Here is a 23447-nt window from a genome sequence, read left to right on the forward strand (position 1 = left end):
ACCTTACAGCATCAAGAAAAGACCCATCAAAACTCAATTTTTTTTTGATTTCCATAATGGAGCCAAGTATTTTCATTCTTAGGCCATGTATGATTTTTTTTAAAGATGAAACTAGACCCATAATCCATCCGAGTTTTCACCAGATTTTCATTTATTCTGAAATAGGGTTTGTGTTATTAAAACCAGATATATCTGTGAAATAACTCTGCTTTTCCAGACTTTTCAGAAAGAGAGACTTATATCATTTCTGTAGCAACTTGAATGCCATAAAGAAACCACAGTAGTAGAAAGCATTTAGATCTCTTCTTGTTCATTTGCTTCTCCCTAAGAACACAGTTAAGGATTTCTTGGCAAAGAATGGAAAAGGCTCAGTTCAGGTAGAAATCAAGATACAAACTCTGGAAACTGAAGTCACTTGCTAAGAGACACTAATGGCACGGTAACCATGGAGTAACTGTCTATTCTTTTTTTTTTTTTTCCCCCTCTTTCTTTTAGCAAACACGGAAATCAAAGTCAGGACCAAGTATTCAGCTACTATCAGTCAACAGGCCTCAGCCCAGTTGATGATACCACTCCACAGCTTAGACAATATGAAGGCTGAGAAACACTCAGCTCCAGTATTAAAAACAAACAAACAAACAAACAAAAAAACCAAGAGAAACTAACATAGTTGCCACAAATCTTGCTAAATCATGTTGTTCACTTGCAGTCTTTCATATTTATAAGTTCTCAATTGAAAATAAACTCCAGCTTCTTGCTATTCACGAAGAGCAAAAGCAGTACTCTACATGAAAAAGCAAAAATTGTGTTGAAGAAAAACACTGCACTGAGATCTAAATGCATGCAATTTAATTTGAACTTCGTAAGAATTCCTGAAAAAAAAAATTAGTAATTTTTCCTTTAAGCTATTAAGACGCTTCAGCCAATTTCATTTCAGTGACACACTATATGCTCAAAATAACTTTTACAAGAAGAATCCTATAAATCTGCATCAGGGAAAATGCCTTTCTGGTATTAAAGACATATGTTCCCTCTTTCCTTGTCTCAAAAAAAAAAAAAAGGTGGAGGAGAGGTAACATGAACCAAATACTTGGCTTTGAAGGAAAAAAAAAAAAAGCTGCTATTACATGTTTTCTAGCTGTCTTCATCACCAAAAGAATGAATTCAGAATTTCTTCAGAGGAAAATCAAGACAGTGAAGGCAGAGGCCACACTGAAAATCTCAAGTGCGTGGAAGACATCCCCGCTTCACTACTAAAATCAATGGTTTGTAACTGAAGGAACAGCGAGCACCAGTGTAAGTCTCCCAACTACTACAGAAACCATTCTTCCTTCTTTATGAAACATCTGCAAGAACATGATTCAAAGACTAGAATGGTCAGGCAATATATTTCTGAAGCCCACTGTTACTTCCAGGCTAAGTTTATTCATTAGCAGGTTTAGAAGCATTTAACTCTCAGCTGACACCATCTCTTAAGCACTCAGCCATTCTGATAAACGCTCCTAACTACAGTTATAGAGAGAAGACCTTCAGCCTTATTCTTCTGGTTTACCAAAGCAGTCTTCTGGCCTACATCTACAATCAAGTGTCAACAATCGTACTACATGGAGCTGCCTCTATTATAGTCTAGCAATACGCAAGTCAGCTCTAGTCCTAGAATCGCAAGCTGTGAGCAAACTATCCTGCCCATCTCAGTGAGTTACTAGTGAAAAGCAAAGCTCTTCATTCCCAATATTCTTCTTATTAATGCACATGCTCCAGCTTAATTTCATCTGATCTGACCAGTACCACATACACCACATACCTGAGGAAATCTTAACAGTACAACAGCATTAATTAACTTCTCCTGTTTGATATATCTGAGCATCATGATTGCCATTTTCACTGTCATATCACTGCTAAATCATAATTATTTTGTAGCTGACTAATAAATTTGTGTTGCTTGTCAGTTATTACGCACTGAAAAAGCCCTACCTAATAGCAGAAATTCTAGCAATTGGTCCCTAACTGCATGACCTTGCAACTAAACGCTTAATTTTGTTCTAATTCTATTGACACGCTTCCAATTCACCTAGTCAGTTTCCCTCATGTTTGAATCAAATGATGCTTTCCAGCTTTAAGACATCAATTAATTTGTCTACTACTTACAATAGGGCAAAAATGGAAAAAGACTGCCTAAGAGCGACGCTTACACCGATTATGGAGTCTCTCTTTCAGAACACCAGTTCTTATTTCATTAAAATTTTCATTCACAACTTGGGCAGACAATGGCTTGACAACAGCCCTGAGGAGAAGGCTTTGTCAGCTGATGAAACACTCAACATGAGCTGGCAATGTGCATTTGCAGCCCAGAAGGCCAACCGTACCCTGGGTGGCATCAAGAGTATCATGACCATCAGGTCGAGGGAGGTGATTCTGCTCTTGTAAGACCTCACCTGGAGTACTGCGTCCAGTTCTGGGGCCCCCAGCACAAGAAGGACATGCAGCTGTTGGAGCGGGTCCAGACGAGGGCCACGAAGATGATCAGAGGGCTGGAGAACCTCCCTGTGAGGAAAGGCTGAGAGAGCTGGGGCTCTTCAGTCTGGAGAAGAGAAGGAGTCAGGGGGACCTCATAGGAGCCTTCCACTACCTGAAGGGGGCCTGGGAAAGGACTTTTTACAAGGGTGTGTAGCGACAGGACGAGGGGAAATGGCTTTAAACTGGAAGAGGGTAGATTTAGACTAGATGCCTTGAATTTTTCATCACTTTGCAGTTCATCTCTTAAGGATCATCTTCTCAAGCTAAACAGCATGTTACATGGCACAATACAAATGCATTCCCGGATATCTTTCAAGAGCTGCTGTAGTCCCTTTCCTTATGAAAGAGTCAATGAGAACAAGAATATCAGCCTGCTCTATCACAATCTGTCATAATTACTGTGTATTTTCCTTCCTTTATTGTTAGTTTTATCAGTTTGCTTGATAAATTCACATCCTTGCATACTACTAATTCAGACTCACGGGTATACATTCTCTGAAGGGCTTTAGGATATTTAATACTGATGTTATGTACAGTATTCTCCACTTTTTGGACACCAGTTCACTTTTAACATATTAATTATAAGATTCTTCCTAGCAGTAGTTGCACATGCCAGTTTTTTACTGTTACAGAGTGAGGTGTGTGCTGAGTCTCATCAGTTTCAAGGTGTGTTACAGAGTTCTTTCATAAAACTTTCTGCCTAAAGACAGTAACAAACAAGTTGTCACTTATGGAAATGGCAGATCTTTTTGTTAATTGTTGAGGTATCACTTGGTTATTTGAGAGATCATTCTTAACTATGTTGAAGTCTGACACTTTGCCTAAAATAAAAACATTTGGTCAAGTAAGGCAAAACATTTCTGAAGCACAGTGAAGATTTTTTCTCACACACATACAGATATTAAGAAATACTTAAAAATAGAAAAAATGTTAATAAGTGCATAGGCATGCTTCACTGAGAGTAACTCTATTTAGCTGCAGTATACTGCAGTTCATCGTGGAGCAAAAGTTATAATAAACTTCATCGCTTCAACCTCATAGCCATTTATTCTCACACGTTGTATTTCCTTACAACACCACTTACTTGAGAGCCAGAATCCAATTATTCCTTAATTAAGAAATCCAAGTCATTTGTTTAACTAAAAGGGACCTGGACTCAAGTAGTTTAATGTCCTTTTTTTTGTCACCATTAACAAAAAAGAATTATTTATGCGTTCTGGAATTAAATGTAGTAGAAAGAATTGCCACTAATTCCAGGAAAATGACTTTTATTTCAGACCTAGGAACACCAAGTATCAGGAGCAGCTTTGCACCATTGTACTAGACACAAATTATTGTCTCTACACATCATAAATCTTAAAATTTGTGTCTCTAAGAGCTTCAGTTCTTAAATAAACAGCTGCAGTCAGATCCTTGAAAATCACACAAAGGTCAGATTTGTAAATATCTGCTCATTTGACCTGACATCCGTGCGGGCCAGTGATTACGTCTTAACATTAAAATTCTGGATTGCGTAGGTGCACTGGAAGGCAGGCGTAGTAGTATATTTGCAGGCAAAAGTCCACACATGCTTCTGAAATTCTGTGGGTCTTAACTATCATTTGGCAGCATTTAACTTTTTATAATTTCTTACGTAATTATTTTATTTAATATTTATATATTTTCTTTCAAAAAGTTGTTTTCACCCCTATGGGACAGAGGACTGGTATCTGAATATCTGGTAGACAAAATTATTTATATGCCTTAAAAACATGGACTGCTTTCCCCTCCTTTTCCCAGTTTTAGAGAACCCATGACAAATTTGTCTTTAATTTGCTTATAAAGCGATCCCACATTACAGGGATCAGTCCCTCACATAATTACATAATCTTTCACGTTTCCTCAGTTTTATGCTAAGAGGGGGTGGGATGGAAGAAATTCAGCCGATGAGGGAGGAAAAAAGCCATGACTCAAAATTCAGAACAGTTAAATAGGTCATTCAAGTCTTAAAATAATAATCTCCAGATATGTAGAAGCAGGTGATGACATTGCTAGTCAGAAACAGAAACTGAGAATACAGGATGCTGGCATTTTTTTCAGAGCTTATACATCTCATGAATATTGGATCACCTCTACTACATGTGATGCTCTAGGATACAACCATCAAATATATTATCACATGTATGAAGGAAAAATTATGCACGAGAATATGCAAGACAGCTCCACAGCCTTAAAATATCTGCTTTCAAAGACACCCGACTTCAATGGCTTTAATATACTTAAAGTCATGACTAAAAGTAACAACTAGTCCTCATTCTTGTTGTTGCAACCACCACTTTTCTGATCTCACTTTTGCTTTAGCTAATATTGAAATGGTATATTAAAAAAAAATCACTTCAGTAAGCCAGTCAATGAATTCATTAAAGAAGTTGCTCTCTTGCAGGCTGCAGAAGGTAACCAGTCAGTTGATTTTGTCAGCACCTTGTAACTTTGCGTACTCACAGAAGTATAGCAGCATATTACTCTTAGCAATCTCACCTGAAGCCATAACAAGGTTGCCTACAATGGGAGAAGGGTTGTGAACACATGACAGAATCTTTCTTCACTGATTGCAGTAGATACTGAGTCTTCTGTTGTTCGTTGTTTTTTGTTCGTTAGTTTTTTCAAAATGGTCAAACCTAACAGCTTGATAACTGAGAGCCGAAGTTCACTGTCTCGCCTCTCCTGTACCCTTTCATCTCAGGGCAGATCTAAGAGCTCTCAACCAGTAGAAGACTTAAGCATTTTATAAGGCTACCAAAACTATAGACTATTTAATTACCCACTGGCAGACAATGGCTGCAATGAAAACAGCAGTTCTCACCTCTTCTTCCAGGACTGTGTATATGGCACTATCACATCATAGTCCTTCCAGATTATTTAGGAATATACTATATAGCAGAAGTCCCTTTAGGTGCTCTGCCTTCTCCACTATACTGTGAGCATATTATGTCCACTACCTATGGAAACTGAGATGTGAAACAAAAGCTTCTTTTCAGAGCTATTCAATTATACATGGCCAGCAACTGCAGGATTCATAATATTTACAGTTACAAAGGAATTTTAGAGATTAAAAACCGTCAGGTTCTTTCTGAAGTATCTTTATGAAAAAGCCATTCAAATAGGAATTAGTATTCAAAGAAAAGGTGAATACAAATACATGTTTTTCTAAAAATGATTTTAATCTTCAGTATGCAATAAAAAGTGAGAAGCTATAGCAAAACAGAATGGGAAACAGTGGAAAATATCAACAAAACAGGAGGCTGCAAAATGATAACCATTTCAAAGCTATTTCACGGTTCCTAGTTTTCAAGTGCTGAAAGCAACAATAAAACCTAATCACATCAGACTTTCATTAATAACGTACTCTATAATAGGACATGGAAACAAAAGGAATATATCTCAGAGTAAAGATCATTCTATTTCAAGGTTTAGGCAATAATAAGATGAGTGAGGTTCCTAAAACAGGAAGCAGAAAGAGTGCTTGAAGTTAGCAGAGATAATCCTCAGCATACAAGCTCTCCAGTGAGCAGGTAGAGATGAGATGGAGAGAAAACTACACACACCTTCCTGTAGATCTTTTTCCTTTGTTCCAAGCAAGGCACATAAGCAGCAGGAGGACTGCACTCCCCCTGTTTATTCTGGGAGAAATTCTGTGCTTAAGATACCAGCAGGAATGATTACACTTAATGTTCCACGGTTCAGAGAGAAGGCAAAGAGAAAGCATGTTTTCTTGAGCACAGTTCTCTATATCTCTTATACCCAGGGACAAGGACAAGCAAAATGGCCTGAAGTAATTATCGTCACTGCACTTAAAGACTGTTGTGTTATCATTCCTCAGGCTCCTTGGTGAGAGTTTCAGAACTTCTTTTTGCCCAAAGGTTTTACCTGATATAGAAAGGATTGAACATGGCAGGAATCTGGCCAAGGGCCAGGAGCCTTAAATAGCTGTTTAAGTGCTAAACACTATCATTTAGTTTTGCTTGCTGTGATTCTGTAGAATAAAATCTACCTTAGCTGTGAAACAACTTTCAGAAGTGTATGAACTTTCACTCAAGAACCACGAGATGGCACTACAACAAGCACAAAAAGCTATTTAATTATCAGTAACTACGATCTCACCCATGTATATAACTAATGAAGCAATTGAGTAAGACTGTTTCTTTTTCAGGCATTACTAAAGGGATTAAAGACGGATTTCTGCTCTATGACTTTTCTGTTCCGACAAAGCCAAACACACAGCATTTAGACTATTCAATTTCAAACTGCTGTGCTGAAGCAGACACAACATAGATCAACATTTTAAAAGGTGATCAGTGACAGTAAGTACCCAATTTCAAGATAATTTTAATCACACTTAAGAACCTCCGTTTCACAGGTCAGTTCATTCAACTTGCCCTCCTTGTTGCCTGCCCTGTTTCTCCCTCCCACAACCCTCCCTGCTTGCTCCGGTGCTCTGTCTGGCATCCCATACTGCTCCAGTTCCACATAGAGCTGCCTACAAGCACAACTTCATTGCTTGACGTCTGCCACAGAGGTAGGAGAAAAGGTTCCTAAGCTCCTAACAAGGGACATAAGTTGTTTCTAGGGTTCTTGGCAAGAAAAGAGGGACTCCAGAATCCTAAAAATGAATTACAGGCACTATTTTCTGATGCCACAGTGGCTATGACTCTGTTTACAGGTTGCAGTCGTCAAGTAGCATTACTTTTCTGGCCTAAGAAAGCTTCCCACCTTCTGACATCATCTGAATCCAAGAGTATTTACCAAATTCTCTAAATACATGCCATCATAGCCATCATGCTTTGAGTTACATGACAAGGGGGAATGGTTTTAAGCTGAGACGGGAGATTTAGGTTAGATATTAGAAGGAAGTTTTTCCACACAGAGGGTGGTGATGCACTGGAACAGGTTGCCCAGGGAGGTTGTGTCCCTGGAGGCATTCAAGGCCAGACTGGACGTGGCTCTGGGCAGCCAGGTCTAGTGGTTGGAGACCCTGCACTCAGCAGGGGGGTTGAGACTCGATGATCTTTGAGGTCCTTTTCAACCCAGGCCATTCTATGATTCTACGACATGAAAGGTTCCTCCTATCTGTTAGACCCTCCCAGCTACTTCTTCTGATCACTATAATTTGCATCCCCTAGCCTATAACACTGTTTCTTCTTCCTGTTGCTTCTCAGAAACAATATTTCTTGGGTTCCTCTGTAGACGGCACAAAAGGATGATGGCATGGCATGGTACATAAACTGCTTTGTGCTCTCTCTACTCAACTTCCAACGACCATCAAAGGAAGCAACCTCAAATCCAGAAGGCTAACTACACAATACCTAAAATAATGTACCTTAAGATAAGCTTTCTAAATCTGTATTTGCCTGAATAAATACGTTGCCTGTGTTTTGCTCTCCTAAAGCACTCAGCAGGCAAAAAGTTCCTAACACCCAATTAAATGAAAGCAATTTTTTGACTATCACACCGTGGTTTTTAAAAATTTAATGACTTCAGGTATCTCTAATGTTTCCTTTTCTTTTTTTTTCTTTTTTTTTTTTTTTTTTGTAATTGATTGTTACAAAACTACAGATACAATTGTTTCTGCAGTGTAACAACCACAAGGCAGCGCCAAGTCAGTTCCTCTAGAAATGAGCAACACTCAACACTGGGTTGTTGGTACTCAGAACTGGAATCTAATTGCTGCAGCATGGGAAAACAACAACAACAAAAAACACCAAAACAGAAATCCTAAGTTCTTGGCCTGACTAAAGCCAAGAAAATATCTGGAGGGATGAGACAGACAATTGTTTCTTCCACCAGAGGAATGAACCATAATTCTCACCCTCTCACAGACACACTTTCAGCTCTGTCACAGGCAGAGGAGCCAACAAAGCCACAGTTCTTTTCCCCTTCCTAAGGAGGCTGCTTCACAGCCAGCTTTGCTTACATGAAGGACAAATTCTGCATAAGAGCAGTGGTATTCCTACATCATGGCTTGTGAGAAGACAGTACCATATGAACAAAACAAAAAAAAACACAGACAGAATGGGAAGATAGGAAAGAGCTGCATCCTTCACTGAGAAAACACAGATCTTGCTAACCACTGACTTGGGTGAACAGTACATAGAGACGGACAATGTAAACATATCTGCTAACTTCTTATCACCTCTACTGAAATAAAGCCTTTCTGAAAAAATACATCTTCTTTAGGAATTTAGCCTAATACAGTACTTTGTTTTCTATTTCATCATTCTGCTAATACAACCCAACAAGTAATATTTGTTTATTTGAGCTATACATTGGACTTATTCCCATAAAGCTTCTTCTGTAATAAAAATCTGTTTCCTCATTAGAGATCTGGAGTATCACTTCCTGTAGTACAGTTTTCAAAATTCCTTTGCAAATTTGCCATCTATATATGTTGATTATAATTAAACTCGATGAAAATACTCCTGAGACCGTTAAATAGGCATTTCTGCAGCTCACAAAGCAATGCCATCACCCTATGCTCTACGTGATAATGGATCCATGCTCTAAAACATTATAAGACTGCTGAGAAAAAATCCTTTTAAAAAAACAAAGACAGAATGCCAAGAATCCTTAAAAGCAGCTAACACTGTAGAGACACATGGTCAGATAGGAAGTAAAAATCACAGCTGAAGGTGGCAATGGCTCTATACTTTCTCCTTGACTCTACAACCTACTTTTCATAAATAACTTGACCTAAAAATTACTGCATCTGCAAAACGAATATGGGTCAGACATCTCCAACCTAAACCTAACACTTGATCTAGCAACTCAAATAAAAAGAGTTTTTCCTCAATTATTCAGTGTGCTGAATCATTCTGCAACAGCTTTAGTATGCTATCGGTGCACGCTGGTGGCGAGATTCAAACAAGCCTTACTGCATATCATAGCCATGTAGTTTGAAAACAATAAGCAGGTGCTGTTGTCCATTTGTGAATAAGATGCAGTCCCACCAAACTTGCTGTTTTTGAGGAAACGCATGCTTTCTGCATAAAAGTTTTTGGTTTTTTTTAGAAAGTGTTTATTTGTTACGCACACTAACAAGAACAAAAACCAGAAAGCCTACTCGCTCGTAAACTGCCAGGTATGCCACTCAGCAAGCTGTGCCAAAGCAGTTAGATAGCTCAGCTTTCTCTCAAGTGCTTATTTTTCATTATATGCAGTAACAAAGTGCTCCAATAGTGAAATTAGACTTTGTCCTTGAAATGAGTGCTCAGATTTGTTTCTTTTTCATTTTGGTATGGATTTCAAAATTCAGTCCACTCCTGATTAATATGGTTTAAGGCAGTAATATGCAGCTAAGTGCCTCCTCGGCGTGTGATGATTGCTGTTCTCCAAAACAAAAAGCCCCAAAATTCTGAAACAACATTTTATCTAGAACTGTACCATTTCTGGAGGTAAATGTTAACTCCCAAATTTGTTGAAAACTGATTCCACAAAGACTATTTCAGTGAAGTTCTTTGAAACCAAGGCTTCCTGCCAGCTCTCTCACCAGGCCACTCCAAAGCCTAGCAAGCTGGGTTGGTGAGGATACAGCAAGTCCAAGTCCGGGGAAACCAGCACTTCCCAAATTGGCAGATGCTTATGCAGCCTACATGTATGCTCCAGCTTCAACAGACAGTAACTTGAGACAGAAATAACAGTAGCCTGAAGCAACTCCGCAAAGTAAAGGGCTTTCCTTCCATGCAGGATTTCAAGCTTTTCAGGTTTACTTTGTAAGAGTGAAATAAAAATTTTATAAACATACTGTTCTTCCTCTCTCTGACAGTTTTGCTTCCATTCACCCTGAACTCCTCTCTTAATAACTCACGATTCACAAGTAAATCCAGAGGGCTCCCTACTGCTCAGTGCAGAAGATGATGACACTTAGCATGGTTCCTTCTTTACAGTCACACACAGGCATAACCTGAATTGGAGTGTGACAGATCTGCACATCTCTGCGTGCTCTGCACAAGATCAAAAGATAATTAATCTTATCAGGTAATGCCTCATGTCCCCATTTCAAGTTTCTTCAACATACACCGTAGGAGAAATAGTTCTTCTCTTCAGCTATCAACAGCCTGACAGCAAATCCATACAGACTCAAGAACTGCTTCCATACCAAAAATGAAATCCTTTCTGGCTATGTATTAATGGAATAGATGAGTAGAAATGTATTGTCCATTGGATCTGTCCCCTGTTTTTTCAGCTCTTTTCTAATATGACTGATCTATTTTTTCAAGCCCATGCAAATACTTTCTTGTTCTTTTTGAGAAGTAAAATAAAATAAACTCTACTCAAATTCAGAAAGCTGAATACAAACCAGTATTGCTTCAGGACAGTTACAGGATTGAAATTGCTACTTTTATACATACACACAAGATCTAGAAGATCTTTTTATATAAAAACTAAAATACTCCGAAACAAGTTGAGATGTTGAAAATGAAAGAATGCAAACTGCTGTAGCCTGTCAGGAAAAAATATAAAAAAAAATGGAAAAAAAAGCATTTGTAACAAATACACAATTTTTACACCTCATTCAATGTTCAGCAGGATCAACGCATTTACTAACAGATACCACTGGAGTCATCAGAGCATATTATATAAGAAGTCAAGATCACACAGTGGTTTTACAACATCCTTCAGCTGAACAATTTATGAATCACAGCACTAAGCAGGGTAGGAAAATGCAGCTGTTATATACTCAGAAGCGTGGTATAAAAATCAGCCATAAATGAATTTACATAACATGAGAGAAAATTATGGGAAAAATAACTGGATGTCAGTAACATAAACACTTGCATTGCCCTCCGTACTGCTCTGTGTATATTACACACATTGCAGAAGGATTAGCTTCTGCTGCTGTTCGACTGCGAGCTGGATTTTTACATGACTTCGAAAGACTAACAGTTCATGTAGGTGCTTGAGAAAAAGATGTACAATCTTTGTGTCAAGCCATGGAAACTGGCATCTCAAAAGCTTTCGACAAGTCCGCACTACTAGACAGGTAGTCAATGCATTCTGCCATTTTGTTTATGCTCCTGAAGGTGAAATAGTCTGTTTGCACGAGTGAATATTGCAATTCTTCATTAATAAATAACTTGTTAGCTCATGATGATGTTTCAAGTATCCAGCTATGCGCTTGGCAGGCACAAGCTACGCCATGATTCTGTATCATCAGTGCTGGGAAATTAAACAATAATACTGAACAATAGCGACCAACTACCTAATGCAATTACTACTAAACCCAGTAACATTCTCTTTGCTGACTTTTAAGAAGAACTATGGTAAACTCCAAAGGTACCTAGACAGGCAATGTAATGAGAAGTCACCTGCCACCAGAAGTAAGCAACGGCAGTAGGGGGATAAACTACACTCCATTCAGCTTACTTAAAACTGAAATACAGGTTTATGTTGCTTTACTGTGAAATAGCAGCTCCACACAGAGATTGCAAATTGCTTCTCAATCCATGCTTCAGGAATCTGTGTACTTCAAGGATATTAATTAGTGAATCACTGGGAAGCAGCAAAATGGTCTTTTGCTTTAAACACATCAGATAAACTGAATTTGTACCCGTGCAGAAAGAGTTTTGGACAGACATAAGAAAGGGGAGAGCAACAGCAATCAGTTAAGAGTTGCCACGTGCAGAAGAAACTTCACACAAAAGACTTGATGGCAGTGAGGAGCACAACTCCAAACTTAAAAGAACCAGCTCTTCATTCTGTTCTGGAAATTTAGTTAAGCCATAGTTTTAAGTGCCCTTAAAAATGCCTTGAGGCACATTTTCAATAAGAAACAGCTTTCAGATGAAAACACTATTACAATTCCCCAGTAATGTATCTATTTGACAAGGCCTCAAACATGTAATTATAACCATGAATCTCACAAACTGAAACCCAACATCCCTAGGCACTTTTCAAAATATATGTATTAGAAGCTAAATTTGCTCAGCTGCTGGAATAATTTGCAGGTAAGCAAATTTTCACAGGACAAATTCAGATTACTCATAGTGGATAAGTAGCACACATAAAAGCACGTTTTCCAATAGCACTTCCATAGATGCTGAAGTTCTCTGAAGGATATAATCCACATTCTTTAAAGCAAGGCAGTTTCAAAACATCTAGCAACAAAATTGCTAGTATTACTGCCACCTTTCTTGAGGGAATTAGATTAAGGAATACAAAAACCGCATTTTCAGTTCTACATTAGATGTTTTTGCAAAAAGAAAAAAAAAGAAGAAAGGAAACAATAGCAGAAGGTGTTCACATCACTTCTGGTTGGAGTGGTTAGAAATAGCAAAGTGCTGCCTTGTGGCAGCACAGGTGACAATAGCTTGCAAGGTTACAACAGAAAACAGTCCAACGGAATCAGCCAAATAATTTTTTAAAAATAACAATGGAGAGAAGCCTTTTATTTCCCTGAGATGCTACTAAGGCATTAATATAACCATGTGAATGCGATGCCTGCTATGACTTGTAAAAAATTTGGAGAGTCTTCATCTCCAGGACTACTCACACTCTGATGAACAAACATATTTAAACATAGTATCTTGCTCAACTTGAGAAATAACTCATCTTTCAAAAAAGATAAGGGAGCAACATCAAAACTCCTTAAGTAACAACTAATCACCAAATCACCACTCCTCAAATGATGGACTGCAAATGAATTGATCTTAATTTCTAATTTCACACTCACCTAAAAAGCGCATATTCGTAGTCTTGAACAAGGAATTCAGCAGAGCTAATGGCTGGTTCATCAACCTAGAATTGATGACTGCAGAAACAAATGCTTACTGAGTAACTGTCACAATGGAATCTTCCTGTTGCAAGGGTTTCTTTTATACTTACAATGTGGCTTCAGGAATCCGTCAGAGAAAGGCTATGCAAAGCCTGTTAACCTCCCGCATAACCAAGCAGTCCCATCAATTGCATCGCCACAGCTGTTCATTTTGTTGGGAACAAGCTAATACAGATTAAGAGCAATGCTATAGAAGAGAGTTGGTTGGTTGGTTTTTTTTCCTCTTTCTTTCAGTAAGAATGATTTCTTCATTTTGTAATTCATGTTGCCACAATTGAAGAGGCTGGGTGAGCCAGAATGAGGTAACTTGGAGGAGCAAGAAGACAGCATGGTAGGGGTTTGTACTCTGCTCATGAAACTGAGGTTTTACTAAACGTTTATGTCTTCCTCAGATCACAAAGCAGATCTTTACAAATGAGGGACTAGATCTATTCTCTGTTGTCCTCTTCAAATATAGTATATTTGGCTTTATTTAATTTGTACAAATTAGTACTTAGAAAAGGCCAAGTCCTCCGTAGGGATGTAATTAATTTTAATCAGCTTTTGGCTGGCATCTCTGAAATTAGTGAGAGTCCTTCCCAAGAAGCATAACTGTACTGACACTAAACAACATAAAAGACCACTAGCCAACTGTCACAGTTTGTTATTAGCAAAGAAGTAGGTTTCTGACTTCGTGACTTCCTTATACACTTAACTGAACTGTGTTTTGATTTAAACAGAATTATTATTAGAGGGTATGTCCAGGGAGCAATTGCTGATCACCTTCTCGTTTTGGTGTGACAGGAAATTCATTAACAAATTAAGGTATTGCAGACTGGGTAGAAACTGGAACAGGTGGCCAGACTGCAGACGACAGGAAAGTAGGAGAAACTTAAAGGGTTCACTTGAAAAAGCCATTCTGAAAAGCATCCTGTCTGCAGGACTACTAATACGCCGAGGAGAATTTCTTTTCTTGATGAAATGCTTTTAACTGTCTGTCCTTGCTTAGTTTTCTTTTCTGAATGCATTTCAGTAAAAGTCAGACTGACCATAATAGAACAGTCATAACAAAGCAAGACTGGCTGTTCTGGGCAGGTGATAGTAAATACAGTGCTCCTGTGAGTCATTTTCCCCAGAAGTGACTGTATGTGAAGCTCCACAAAGTTATTTCTCTGTCGTTAGTCTGTAAAGAGGTGCACATCACTCACGTGGGAAAGCAGGAAAAGGGCAGTGAACAGGCAAGACTTCTCACAGAAACTCTTACTGCAATCCCAAACAAGGGAGTGCATTCAAGTTGAGTTACATGGCTGCCAACTAGATATTACCAGTTGCCCTGTAGCGTGAGAATACTTGATCTGAGATCACTGGCACAAAACAGAGATCTGCAGTCTCATTATATCATCTTTATAGTCTCTTTCCAAATACAGATATCCCTTAACTAAGTAAAAAAATTTTTAAAAATGACCATGTGACAGAAAAGAACAAGAACTGCATGTGTTGGGATAGAAATCTGAACTCTGATGACCCACAGCAGTACTCTGGATGGTAAAGAAAAGTTGGGTCACCCATGGTTTAATTAAACCCATCCTACTAGCCTTCCTGGACTGCTGATGAATAAACAAGAACATTATGTAGCCCACCGAGTAAAGTCACTCATACCTAATTCAGAGTAAACCAGTTCAGACTGGTATGCTGAAAAAATCAGGAACATTCTCATTAACCAAGAAACACTCTGGCAACATCTCTGCTATGAATTCCCAGAGGGCCAGCTTGCACTCCAGCATATCAGTTTGGGATTGACACAAAACACAGTTAAAACACCTGAAAAAGAAAACTTTTACAAAGAATAGATTTCTCAATCCATTTCCAAATTGTAGAATGGCTCAGCTATTTCTAAATGCCAGTGAATAAAATCCAGGGAAACTTATAAAATGACATTGTGACAGTAACCTTCACCATCGTTTCCTAAGTCTGTCTTGATTTTTTTTTTCCTCTTAACAAGACATGATCTCACTGTCTGACTGAACACTAATCCTCTTTCACCAAGTACCACACTAACACTTGCTCCATTAATACACAGCAAATCCTCAAGGTATAAGTTACACACGATACAGTATAAAAAGATAAGCTTGGGGCTTTCTTCTCACTACAGCTATTACCAGGAAGGCACGGTATTCTACTAGAATACAGGTGAGTTTTCATCAGATTTTGATCAGGTAATATTTTTTCAAATTGCAAACACTCTACACAATTAATTTCTTTTTAAAACCAGGTTACCCTTTGCTCTTTTTCCCCCTTGTTTCTTTTTCTTTCTCCTGAAAGACAGGACACATTCTCTACACAGAATCTTAGATAACATATTTCATTGTGAGTGGTATGTTGCTCAGCTGCTATTATTCTGCAAAGATTGCTGATAGACAATTTCAGTTGCTTAGGAAAATCAAACTCTAACAATAGAGTTTGAGACAGATCTGCTTAATGACTTAACCCTCTGTTCTCACTGATCACTGCTGTTTCTGAAAGTTTACTACTATAGAAACACTTGATTGCAACATGAAGACTTAGTTTCTCTCTGCTTCTATAAATGCTTCCTGCAGAAAATAATTATACATTTTGACAGTACAGATACACTTTCTGCTTTGTGCACAGGATGAAGACGCTTAACTGTTACGTGCTGTTATTTTGCTGGAAAGCAATCTGTTGCAACAGCTGTCAACTCACCAATATTACTATAGCAGTGGAAAGAGAAGAATGTGAACTCTGCATTACGGTGAATGCCACGTGGTGCTCAGGATACTGCTTCACAAGGGTGAGAATCTTAAGCTTAAAATTCAGGCATCATAATTAAGTGTTCAAGTGATGAATGAATAACTTGTTTCTCCAGTTCATATGAGCAAGATGAGCCTTGTGAAATAAAGGGCTGAATAAGTGCCGTGTTGTTCGATAGGGAAGGAGATGCATAACCAATCTGAACTGGAAAGGGTGAAAAGATGCCAGCTAAATTTTTATCTTTATTTGGCTGCACTCATTACAGTCACACTGTATAACTAGAAAGTATGATAATCTCGATCTCTGCTGTCTGTTCAGTTTGAAAAACGAAGCCATTGACCATTTCTCCTGAAAGAAGACATCTGTGGATCCACAGATCCAAACACTTTTAATCTTAGTGGGATTTTCCCCACTGTTTTTATTAGGTTTCACATCAGGCCTTTTATCTACTCTGTTAAAGTTTGGCATTCTACTCCTTAACAAATTTCAAAATAATTATTTCTTCCTCATAATTTTCAGGATCCGGTATACAAATATCCCCCGGTCTCATCTGTTCAGCAAATATGTACCTTCAAGGAGGTTGTGTATGAAACAGTGAAGATCCCTGGCTGCGGTGACCACCCTGAATCTTTTTACTCATACCCAGTAGCTACAGAGTGCCACTGTGAGACCTGCGACACTGATAGCACTGACTGCACTGTGAGAGGACTGGGGCCATCCTACTGCTCCTTCAATCAGAGTGGAAGCAAACAATGAAGGGTGCTTGAGATGGCAGCTTGGCTTTAAATTTTCACTTCTAAATAGATAAGGGTATTGAACAGACTGAAGTGCAAGTTAATAGGCAAGGCTATTGAGAAACTGCCAAGCTTGAAACAAAAATTTGTAAGGCCAAAGTGGAGAGATACTGATTAAACTTCTCTTCAGGCTTTCTCTGCTTTTCCCATCGTTTTCCTTATAATCATTTTCACGGGTCTCTAGAATGCAGCTTCTGCCTTGTCCCCTCTTCTTCTTTATTCCGTCTTCATTCTTTATGTTTCTGTATTTTCACAGCTTAGTTCACTTCACTTATTCCGTACTATCCAATGCTTTTAAAAAGTTCCCAACTTTAAAATGCCCTAATTTCCATCTCTCCTCAGAACTCACTTATTTTAAAAAGCCTTGCAGCACCAGTTTTAATTACACGCAACATCCATGCCCTTACTGTCTAACTTCTAGTTGGACTGCAATCCTCTCTTAGCTGAGATTCTGACTTTATTCAGCAAAATATTTCACGCAGTCATTATGCTCTGCAAACAATAACAGCATGTTTATTTAAGAGCCAAAAACCTATGTTCAATTGTTCAAAGTGACCAAACTCTTGTGCTTTCTCATTAAGGCTTGTTAGCTCTGGCTCAGTGCCACAATAACAAATGACATGAAGTCTATCCAGTTCATGCCTGGCTAACTGACTGCTCGAAATGCTCAGCTGTCAACCTTCACCTGGGTAAACAAACATGTCTTAATTCAGTTTAAAAATTGTGAAATATTGCCACAAATCTGAAACACTGGATTTCCTCTCATTATGCAACAGAACTTAAGAATTACTTTAATAGAGGAGACTGAAAAATGATTTAGGGATATATCTAGAGAAACCTGACCCTGGCAGGGCAAATCTGGAGTCACAACATACCTTGCAAGTAGTCTGCTGTAGCGCCTCTGAGAACAGAATTTTATACAGTTCCACAGCAAGCTAACTCTGCAGTGACCAAAATGAATGGGACAGAATGGGACTGAATCAGAACAGAAAATTACCTCCAGTCTGAAAACTACAGAATGAAATCTACTGAAGCAATCAGCCACGCAAATACACAATGGAGAGCAACTGGTTCAGCAGCAGCTCTGCACATAAGACTTGAAGGTTATACAAGCAGGGAGTCAGTTAACAATACCACACTACTATGGGAAAGCTGAGATGTACAGGGTAGAGCCAACAAGATACAACCTACTTCCACCATTCTGTTCAACCTTCTGAGAGCCTCAACCAAGATGTTATTTCCAGTTTTGGACTCTGAACTTCAAGGGACTGAAAAACTGGAGAAAGTCCACAGAACAGTAATAGTAACGGAGGCCTAAATAAGATGTTTTAGTAGAAAAAGGGTTGTTGATGTTTTTTTTTTCTTTCAGGTGTAGTTTTTTTTCTTAGGGGTGGAAAGATTTGGGGGAAAAAAGGTGGAACCTTTTACATGCTCGATGACTACTGCAAAGAGAAAAGGAACCGTCAGTTTGCCATGTTTATAGTGAACAGAACAACTAATGTCACTAGCAGATCTCCCAAAAGGAAAAGACAGTCAGCCACTGAAATAAATTGTCAAGGAGGTGGGGAAGGAAAGAAAATAGAGGGGTGTCTGTGCAGTAGCGTCAGAAAGAACAAGAACTTGAAGACCATGTTGGCCTGCTGGGAATGACAGCAGCAATGTTAACCTGCCATGAGGCAGGGAATGTAGTAGTTCACCTCTTGAGGTACTTTCCAATACTATTTTTGTATTACTTGACCAGCTGTCATGAGTGCTTTTGAGATCCTTACAGAGATGTATATTTAAAGGGAATTTGTCTGTTACTCTGGATCTCTCTTTGTATGGATATTTTAATTTATTTCATTTGTAACTTTTTTTTACTGTAAGATTCTAGTGTTCTTAATTTTATTTTTAAGATGTATCATCATATCATAACATGTATCAACACTGACTTTGTTCCAGTGAGATTTTAAAAGTGGTAAAGTGACAGGTAAATCAAATTGCCTGTCCTTTCAATTTTAATCAAGAGTTGACTTTCAGTTAAATCCAAGTATGTTGTTCACACTGGGAATTAAGCAATTCTGGATGAGGGAATTCTGAATAAAAATTGTGAAACAGAGTAGCTTGCAGCAAAGAGTAGGAAAAATATGTGTTTTCAAACTGTATCTGTAAGCATCTGTACTATCTTTTGTACATTTTGGAAAAAATAAAAACAATTTTATTGTAATTGTATAGTGTACGTCTTCGTTAATAAGCCAATTAAAAAATGTAGAGTCCACCTGTCCACTTCATTATGCTTTAAATTACAGCTGCACACCACCCTCAATTTTTTCATGCAACTAATGCACTCACATAGGCCATACTGACATTCCCTCAATATACAGCTGAATCACATCAAACAGATGATATATTTTAGCCCAATTCAGTAACGTTACGATGAAATACTATTTATCTTTAACACAACAGAACTGTGAATCAGAATAAAGATTACTAATATTTTACTTAAACTATAGGGAAACTCTCCAGAACTGTGTCCACGCATTGCACAAATTAGCTTGCATATGAAAACAAAAATTATACAGATCTTACTTCATCATACAAATACACCTACTCATTTTCATTTTGCAAAGGAATCTAATCAGAATCTCAGTACTAAAACTGTAAGAAATGCAGTCAAAAGAGCAGTAAGGTTAATAACAGAAAGCTAGCGAAAAAGGTCTCCTAATCGTGCATCACTACAAGCTTCCAGACTCTCACTTCTTATCATCTCTCACACGTTAGGTACAAGTGCTGAGAGAAACACCAAAACCCAGACACACGTAAGCTCTAACCCCTTTAATATAGACGCGCTCTCCATATAAGCAATTAGCAAAATACAGCCTTTGGAAATACCTCTTCCAAATGCTTTCCCAACCCGTGCCCAGCACATATATTTGAAATCTACCAGAACCTCTTCTGTAAAGCTGGCTTTTGATGAGTTGGGTATGTCACGCATCAAAAGATTTGTGCGATTCAAGATACCAATAGGGGAGCAGTAAATGAATAATTTCTTCAATTTACCTTTTTTTCTCTGATCATAAGTGATCACAAAAAGAAGCTTATAAAACATGCAAGTCCTTGAAAACTCTTTTTTTTTTTTAGTATCAGTCAGGCTGGAGTGCATACCTCTACTTACATGAAACTAGTATTGATATTTTCCTTTGAAGTGAAATCCATTCCATAGAAGCCAAGAATTATTTGCTGTTCCGTAGACTGATTGCAAACATTTCATTACCAGCAGTTTCACTACAAATTCAGTGATTCTTGCAAAAGGCTGGCTTGACTCGAAGATATCTTTGACTACCTTAAGCAGTCTGACAGACTCGGGCTATATCTTATCAAAGCTCACTTTCCATATAATTCCTAATAACGATTTAACTAAACTTAATTTTATGTCAGTATTTTTCCAAAAATTAAGTGCAGTTTGAGGTTCAAAGTAAATTTGAATTATCCTTTAAGAAATATATTTAAGAAGTAGTTTGTACATTCTTTGCCTAGCTCTATCATGATGAATAGATAGCAACTCTATCATGAAGTACAAGTCTCAGTTTGATACACTACTAAGTAATAAATTGGCGGGAAAGCTTTTAGACACATTCCTAACAGATTCAGGAGATTTTCAGAAGTTCTCACTACGGGCCTAACCCTTTCCACTGAAATCAATAGGTAAATAGTTTTCAGCTTCAGTGGAGCTTTTAAGAAAACCCATATTAATTCTACCTTTAAAGGTAGAATGGCTCTGCAAAAAGACCTTCTAATATGTCAAATTTTAGTTACCAACCTACAGAACCTAACTTGTTAGAGAAATCTCAAGCCCTGAGGTGGTAAAAACTAAAATAGAATAACTTTTCTTCACTCTTATACTATTGATTTACTCCCAGTTACATAAAGTTTTCTCTATTCTTTCATCACCATGAAAGAAGGAAACCTGGAAAACTAACACCGACAGCTCCTTGATGTACACAGCATTGAACTGCTCCTTAAAGACCTTTGAGAAGGACATGATGTAGGAATCACTGTGTTGTAATTAACTGAGTCCTTCAAATACTCAGATGTACAGATAAACTGCATGAAGATTATTTATCTCTGCCTCCGCATCTATGAGCGAATTAATATTTTCTATCATTTATAATGCAGACAGTTGGACCTTGATCTTACAAGCGTCTGCGCCTGTTGTACATCAAGATCTGCAGACATAAGATGGCAACATGAAGTGCAGCAGCAGTATTCATAGTCCTACTAATTGAAAAGACTACTTAATCTCAACTGCCTTTCAGGTGGAAAGCACACCCTGATTTTACAGAGTCAAAGAAATACAGGTACCTCACAGTTAAAGCATCAGCATAAGAGAATCACCCCACTGTGTTAACACTCAGCTGTTATTCCCAGCCTAAATTCTGTAAATCATCCTAAGTTTAAAACAAATTGTCACTAGTCTTAATAATTTTAGCATATAACAGAGCTCATAATATTTTTTGCCTCAAGTAAAAAAAATATATATATGAATGTCATCTCCTGGTATTAACCCAACTGAGGCACAAGAACTTATTAGTCATCTACAAATCCTTCGACAAATCTAACCTGAAAGAGAGTCAAGTCCAAATAACAGGCAGAAAACAGAAGTGTTAGAACTCAGGCCTGTACATGAGAGGCTGAGGCTGCACTTATCTTAGGCTATTAGAATGGGAAGAGGAAAGACAGCAGAGAGGCGGATTACTATGCCATACTCTTCCTTCACTCTCACACCTCAACAAGCAACCTCAACTTGCTTTCTAAGTACAAAAAAATATTAGCCCCACACTTTATTTTCATTAAAAATACAAACATCTAACAGCATGGTTGAAAATAAAAGAGAGAAAAAGAAAAAAGAGTTGAGCAGTTAATCCGAAAAATTCATTTGGAGATGGTAGCCTTGAGATTAGTGGTTTCCCTCCACTCAAGCAATAGGATCTATATTTTTTTTTTCCTGTGTATCTCATGTTTCTCTTCAATTTATGTTATTAACATAAGCTATCAAAGCCTTGGTCTTTCAATATGACTTACACTGATAGACATTACAGGAGCTCACAAGGTTGCAGTCTGGGAAATAAAGCAAACAAAGCAGCAGGGTTAGAGAAAAGACATAACTTTCAAGAAATCAAATGTCAGTGTATTAATATGCGTAGGTGGGCAGGAGACAGAATTAACTAGCTCTGCTTTACGATTATTAACCATTGGTTTTCTTTCATATAACAAACATTCAAGACATAAGGCATTCCAGTATTATCCAGTAGCTTGTAGAAAATTATTTGAAGAATCTCAAAAATCCCATTTTCTTCTTGCTATATGTATTTAAACTTAAAGTTTCATTCCAAGGTGACATTAGCTTTCATTGCCCCCTTCCTTCATAACACAGTATTGGCAGACGTTGGTTTTCTGACTGCTGCGGAAATTCTCAGTCAAAACACTATGATAACGAAGAAGAAAGTCAAGATTCAAGAAAGTAGACTTTCGGTTCAGACATTGCCAAAATTTTTATAACGGAGGCAAATGGTTAAAGATCAGATCTATGCCCTGGCAGTACTTGCCTTTTCAAACCAGCCTTTAAGAACATGAACAGCATGATTCCATATAACACAGAAGATTGGTCTAATTTCAGCTAGCCTAATGATTAAGAAATAATAAAGACAGCTTAAAATTAACTCTACCCTCACTTCCAAGTAGTACCAAAGACAAGTCTGCCAAGCAGATTTCTTCTTCAGTATAAGCTTTCTACTTTTAGAATAAATAACTGAATCTTCATAACAATTCTCAACCATGTGCAATGCAATGCTTCAAATGAGAGCATATATTTCTTCTTCAATATACAGTTTCTCCTTTTAGAATAAATAACTGAATCTTCATTACAATCCTCAATCACATGTGATCTAATGCTTTAAATAGGAGACTGATCTACATCATCTGCGCGAATGTATACAACTGTACCACTCTGGCCTTGTTTATGCAATCTATCCCTAAGACAAGTAGATCCTGATCTATGAGTAGCTGGATACGTTCATATACTTGGATTATCATGTCGGGAACTCGAAACCACTTTACGCTGTGACGCTTAGTTCAGGGACAACATAAAAACATACTGAAATCAATTCCTATCTATGCACAACCTAGTAAGCATTTGTTAGCGTGTAAAATAAATGGAAGACTGTCATTCCACTTAAGCTAAAGACTGAACCTTTGGACTAATGAATCAATGCTCTACTACGGGCAGCGTGCTGCCCAGTGTAGGAAAGATCTCAGACTAGTAAGGATCACACTGATAAATAGAATGCACCCTGCTCCTCCAGGGCTCAAGTTCAAACACTTAAAATGTTCTAGATCAATCTGAGAAGGAGTACTGAGAAGTGCTGTTTCAACCTCAAGAAGAGAAAGCTCCAGGGAGACCTGATAGTGGCTTTTCAGTATAAAAGGGGGCTGTGAGAAAGAAGGGGATAGACTTTTTAGCAGGCTCTGCTGTGATAGAACTAAGGGAAATAGTTTCAAACTAAGAGAGTGGAGATTTAAACTGGATATAGAGAAAAAGGTGT

The 23447-nt window shown here is 38.0% G+C and overlaps 2 protein-coding genes across 7 annotated transcripts in view; one reads left to right on the plus strand and one right to left on the minus strand.

The window, feature by feature from the left end:
* The window catches only part of KCNA4 (potassium voltage-gated channel subfamily A member 4), a 307754-nt gene that overhangs the window by 262977 nt on the left and 21330 nt on the right, over nt 1–23447 (minus strand). The gene's annotated exons all lie outside the window — the stretch shown is intronic.
* FSHB (follicle stimulating hormone beta subunit) lies at nt 15954–17757 on the plus strand. The gene is made up of 2 exons (XM_021402974.1): nt 15954–16112; nt 16592–17757. The coding sequence occupies exons 1-2, from the start codon at nt 15954–15956 to the stop codon at nt 16826–16828; spliced, it is 396 nt and encodes a 131-aa protein (XP_021258649.1). The 3' UTR covers nt 16829–17757.

Source organism: Numida meleagris, chromosome 6, assembly GCF_002078875.1.
Source record: "Numida meleagris isolate 19003 breed g44 Domestic line chromosome 6, NumMel1.0, whole genome shotgun sequence".
In the NCBI taxonomy this organism is placed as follows: domain Eukaryota; kingdom Metazoa; phylum Chordata; class Aves; order Galliformes; family Numididae; genus Numida; species Numida meleagris.